Below are 5,991 nucleotides of genomic sequence, written 5' to 3'. Positions count from 1 at the left end.
GGCTGGGGATTCGAACCTGCCACCTTAGGTGTACGTGGCTGACGCCTTAGCCAGTTGAGCTATAGGCGCTGAGCCAATTTTAGCAAGTCTTGATTATGGTTTTAAACTTTTGGAAAACATCTTTCAGTGAAAAAGTAAATATATACAAAGTATATTGATGTTTCAGCTTTGTATAAAATAGGCTTAGGTCAGAATTAATGATTCCATATCTGCCATGAGTCTTATATTAAAGTACCTTTTAATCATTGTGTGATTTAATCAACATGTGATACATTCTGATGTTTAAAATGTAGTTTTACAACATTTTGCTTTTCCTACCCCCTCCCTCCTTATCTTTACAAAGTTACCAGGTAGTGACATTGCCAGTGGGAGTGATGTGCTTTCTGATGTTATACCCAGTATTCCAAGTTCACCTTGCCTGCTTCCTAAAAAGAAAAACAAGCACCGGAATTTAGATGAACTTCCTTGGAGTGCAATGACAAATGATGAGCAGGTAAATATCTCCACATTCTTAATTAAAAGCATCTATGTGGAGAATATATGAGGCTCAGTTTATTGCCTATTTAAAGTTACTGGGTAAATGTACCTCAAATTTAGATTTAGTAATTTAACTGTTTTTCGGGGTATAATCATAAGTGCTTCTCATATATAAAACACATAGTAATTGACATAGTAAAGGATGAGAGGTTTTGGTAATGATATTGTTTGTTGTAATTTTTATCACACAGGTGGAATATATTGAATATCTGAGTCGTAAAGTCAGTACTGAGATGGGTCTTCGGGAGCAACTTGACATTATTAAAATCATTGATCCTTCTGCTCAAATCTCCCCTACAGACAGTGAGTTTATTATTGAACTTAACTGTCTCACAGATGAAAAACTGAAGCAGGTATGTAACAAAATATAGATTGTTTACCTATTGAAAATACTGCCATCTTCTAAAATGTAGACTTGGGTAATCATTGTAAATGCATAGATGAAAAAGGTCAAAATTACTGCTATAAAATGTAATATTAGCAAAAATCACGGTAATATTTGAGAACATGTAGTTTAAGAGGATTTAGGTACATCTCATCTGGCAGTACCTTTCTGGGATCACTGTGGATCTAGAACCTGCTCTTTAGATATATAGGCTTTGAAACTTAGTGTTACCACATAAGGGGTGATTAGGATAAGATATAGATTTATTCTAATTCAACTTACAGGAGACTAATTATCCAAATACCAATTATTAAAAGCTACTTTGCTGCTGTTTTTCTCTAAGTACATGACTGAATGAATATTTTTTTTCTTAAGTTCTACTTTTGGTTTATTTTCCATTTGTCATTATTTATGAAAAATTTCTCGCATTTCAATATTTCTCCCAATAGACATAGTATAGTTTTCCACATTCTAGCTCATTTTTCATTAGTATGGTAAATTGATATCTTATATTTGAAGACAAGTACTATTGGTCCTTAGATAAGATGGAAACACTCTGATCTTAAATATAATCTGAAATTTACATAAATCATCTAAAGTGGAGACCTTTAACAAATACCTAATCTTGTCTGTTTTGTTTTGTTGCTAGTTTCTATTCAGTGATATTTTCTTACAGTCTTAAATTATGAAAGCCAATAACCTTCCAGTTACTGATTATATTTTATATGCTTTTAAAATCTAGCTCATAACATGTTTTCTAGAATTTTGAATATTGTCCATTTTTCTGCTACTTATTTCTAAATTTAGAGATTTCATTTGCCCTTCTGTTCTATCTTATTTATGAATCTGCAGCACTTTTGATTAAGTACAATGTAATTTTTCCCTCCCAGAATTTTGGGAGTAGAAAGCCAGGGTAAAACACTAACCAGTTTTTGTCTGTGTATCCCAAGGTCAGAAACTATATCAAGGAGCATAGCCCTCGCCAACGGCCTGCAAGGGAGGCCTGGAAGAGAAGCAACTTTAGTTGTGCAAGTACCAGTGGAGTGAGCGGTGCCAGTGCCAGTGCCAGCAGCAGCAGTGCCAGCATGGTCAGTTCTGCAAGCAGCAGTGGGTCCAGTGTTGGAAACTCTGCTTCAAACTCCAGTGCCAACATGAGTCGAGCACACAGTGACAGCAACCTGTCTGCAAGTGCAGCAGAGCGGATTCGGGATTCAAAAGTAAAACGTCTAATCAATACAAAACTTTACCTTTCAATACTAACATTAGAACTCCTTCATATAAAATTCTTAAAGAGTTAAAATTATCCTGCTTGTCTTCATGCCTGTGGGTTTTGGTTTCAATTGTGCAAGCAGGATGCTCTGCTACTAAACTAAGCACTCTAGCCTGAGTGCTTTAACATGCTGTTTTAACCCACAACCATATTGTTACATTCAATTTTACCTGATTTTTGTGTCTGTTTTAAGTCAGATAAATTGGTGGAAATAATGAGCTATTCTCAAGATTGCACTATTGACTGCAACTCACTACTGAGCGAATCTCACTATGTTGCTGATGTTGCTGTCTATTAGCTCCTAAGAATATCATGTATGTTTTGTGTGTGTCTTAATGTTTTCTTAATGTTTTAATCTTGAATGTTTCTTCTTAGCTAATTTTAAAATGTTATAATGCTTTGTGTAATTTCCATCTATTCTTTCACTGTTGAGAAAATATATAATATTGTCAGACACTAAAAAAAAGGAAAATGTAAGCATATATAAAATGGTGCTGTGGCTTAGCAGGGAAGTTTAGTTCCTTGCAGTGGCAAGAGTCTGAAGAGCCATTTTAAGGATGATCGGAGAATTTTTTAAATTCTCTGGGAACCCAGTGGTGACTTGAAGATTCCTTCCCTGGTTCTAAGTGAAGTAGCAGAAAAATAGCTAGCTTTGTTGGTTGCCAAGGGATTTCTCTGAGCATGTGGTCATTCCTTTCTGGCATCAGTTCACCAGTAACAGGGATTGGAGTACTCACGGGGTTTCTAATGGACTTTTAAGATGGTATTTTCCTAATATGAAAGAGGCATGATCTTTCCCCCCAGCCATTGTAAAATTGCTAGTGTTTTTAGATGAAAGGTACTTGAGAATCATAATCATTAGTGATTTGGGCAATGTTCTCTACATTGGTTTTTAGTAGTGTCCCCTAGTATTAATTGTATGTTCACCATGCACTGACACCAATGTACCTTAATTGGATTTTTTTAAAAAGGAAGTCTTTGAAATGTCCATTTATTTATAACTAACCAAAATTATCAAGTTTTAGTCCTTCCTAATCAGAAGGCACTGGTCGAATACCATAAAAGTAGAATATTGAAGAACTATTTTCAAGTCTAACCCAATGACTCACTTAATTGGAACAAGGATCATACTAACAGCTCTTAAAATTTAGAAAATGAACAATTTGATTCATAAAACATTTGGGGGTGAATATGCAAAGAACTCAAACCTTACTGACTTAGAAATTTTTATTTTGACAGAAGCGATCCAAGCAGCGAAAGTTACAGCAGAAGGCCTTCCGCAAGAGGCAGCTGAAAGAGCAGAGGCAGGCACGGAAGGAGAGGCTAAGCGGGCTGTTCCTTAATGAAGAGGTGCTGTCCTTGAAAGTGACTGAGGAAGACCATGAAGCAGATGTTGATGTTTTGATGTAATAAGGATGAATTGATCAGCGTTCTTTCTAAGCACTAAAGTATTCTATCCTTATTGGTTTACATGCATCTTGACCAAAATTTTGGTTAGGGCTGTGCTGATATACCATTAATAATTTAAGCCAGTTGTTCTTAGTGGATGGTCCAGGGACCTGCGGCTTCAGCATTACCTGAGAAGTTGAGAGGTTGTTGGGATGCCTACTATTGGGCCCACCCCCAGACCTAGTGAAACAGAAACCTGAGCGAAGGGGCCCAGCATTGTGTTTTAACAAGTGCCAGGTTATTCTCAGGCACATTCTAGTTTAAGAACCACTGACTTGGGTAAATGTTTTGACTATTTAAACATTATGGTGGTTAAGCGAGCTTTTTCAAAGACCTAGTACTTTTACAGTTTAGAAGATTTCAAAGTACCGCTCACAAGTAGTTTATTATGTCAGTATACATACATGTGTGAAGATCATAATTCCGTTCCCTTCTTAATGTTATAATTTCTTAGTTTACTTTTTCTAAAGGGCCATAGCATAATTCTTGATAACTGGTGGAAATCTTTTTTGAGGTGTGGGAGTGGGCAAGGTGTGGATTGCTGTTTACAATAGTGCCTTCATTAGGTTTAGTTCTATTTTCATTCATTCTTAACTCAAAGGTATAACTGGCCCTAATCTTTTTCCTGTTAGATTTATTTTTTTTCACATTATGTAAATTCAGTATTCTTTTTGTAAGTGATGACTACTGAGGAAATAATGTTACTAGTAGCTGAATTTTAGACTTGATGTTAGGTTGATTAATACTCTAATGGGAAAGCAATTAGGCAAAAGAACCAGTTCTGCTTTTCCATTGCTTACTGAAATTTTAAGCTGTAAAATTGTCTCAAAGGCAAAAAATAAGTCTCTGTATCTCTCTCAAGTTCTTTTTGTCGTTTTTTTTTTTTTTTCCAGCACAGCTCTAATTTTTAAATATTTGGCATAATAGCTTCTGGCATGTGACCTGGTTAATATTCAAAATTACCTGATGGAAACCCTTACAGTTCTGCTAATCTTCTCTATAAATTAGATATATACAGAGTAGTAAGGTATAGAAACTTTAGGTTGTTGGTTATTAATAGAACCCTAATTTTAAATCTGAAATTATAGAATATCTTTACATGTTTTTGTAGAGAGTTCGTGGTTATGAACATTGGGAATAGTGTGGTTCCTTTTCTTCTCCCACGTCTTGAACACTCACATGGGTTAAAGAAGATGAAAACTAATACTACTGACAATCAAGCTGCTTTTTCTGACTTTGATGATTTTCTTTGTATTGTAGGTAATCATGGTTCTGTAGGAAGACTTTTAATCAATATTTGTTAAACTCTAGAATCCAGAGGTTAATAGGATTTCTACTTTTTAATTTTTGTTATATTGAGTAGCTTTTTAAGAAAAAGATTAATGACTTTAATTCTTAGTTGATATAAAGGCTTAAACTTCACTTATAATCAAGTGTATTAAATTTTTGATTACATTTTATGGTTTCTTAAATACTAAAGAATGAAAACTGAGGATAAAAATTGATGCATTGCAGCTTTGCTGAGGTCTGTGGTATGGTTATAACCTTTTGAAGACTACTAAGGTCATAATTTAAATTTTTACTAAAATAAAGGTAAATACCTGTCTGTTATTTTCAATTGGAATAATCCTGACTTTCCTCCATCTGCTCTTAATGAGCTTAGAGGGCCCAAAAAGAGTTTGGGGATAGACTCCAGAATACTCTCTGGAAGGTGGAGTCAATCTTGTTATTTTCCTTGCCAAGTGTAAGAAGAGCAAATATATTTCTTTGCTGCTCTTAGCAGGAGCAGAATCCCAACAGAAAGATTGCCTACCTTCTTTATCTATTTTTAAAGGAAAATAGTCCCCTTTTAGAGACCATAGAGCATTATTTATCTGTCAAATACTTATAAACTGTTTACTTGACAGTGACCAGTAAAGGAAAATCTTAGTCATGATGTAATCTCTAAACAATTCCTCTATTCCCTCAACAATCAAATAGTCTTATTACTTTAGAATTAATTTAAGATACTATTAAACAAATTTACCAAAGTATCACAGCACCAATTTTTACTTTGTGAAGGTTTGCATAAACAATAAAGAAGTACATCGTGAAATTTTGTGTAAATCTGATACACTGTTCTTATAATCCTATAAATTAGAGATAGCCCATAAAGTTGGTCTGGAAGAGATTGAAAATATTTCCTTTGATTGAAAGAAAAAAACATTAAACAACTTGGGCTTACTTATGATCCAAGAAGGAGATTAAAAAGTCTTTATCCCTCCCCCAAAAAGAAGCCAACCGAAAAAGAAGACATAAACAAAAAGTTCTTTTGTCTTTGTTAACATGCTATACTTTTTTCTGTTTTAAA

The 5,991-nt window shown here is 34.5% G+C and overlaps 1 protein-coding gene across 1 annotated transcript in view; it reads left to right on the top strand.

The window, feature by feature from the left end:
- Window positions 1-5,259, top strand: part of FAM199X (family with sequence similarity 199, X-linked) — a 30,480-nt gene extending 25,221 nt beyond the window's left edge. Inside the window, exons 3-6 of the mRNA XM_003801636.2 lie at window positions 344-493; window positions 729-890; window positions 1,873-2,139; window positions 3,432-5,259. Coding sequence (XP_003801684.1) covers window positions 344-493; window positions 729-890; window positions 1,873-2,139; window positions 3,432-3,602 — 750 coding nt within the window. The 3' untranslated portion in view covers window positions 3,603-5,259. The remainder of the gene's footprint in view (window positions 1-343; window positions 494-728; window positions 891-1,872; window positions 2,140-3,431) is intronic.
- The last annotated feature ends 732 nt before the right edge of the window (window positions 5,260-5,991 follow it).

Source organism: Otolemur garnettii, unplaced genomic scaffold (genome assembly GCF_000181295.1).
Source record: "Otolemur garnettii isolate 467f Iridium unplaced genomic scaffold, OtoGar3 scaffold00216, whole genome shotgun sequence".
NCBI classification, from domain to species: Eukaryota; Metazoa; Chordata; class Mammalia; order Primates; family Galagidae; genus Otolemur; species Otolemur garnettii.
The sequence above is the reverse complement of the archived record's forward strand: the minus strand, read 5'-3'. Positions and strand labels throughout refer to the sequence as shown.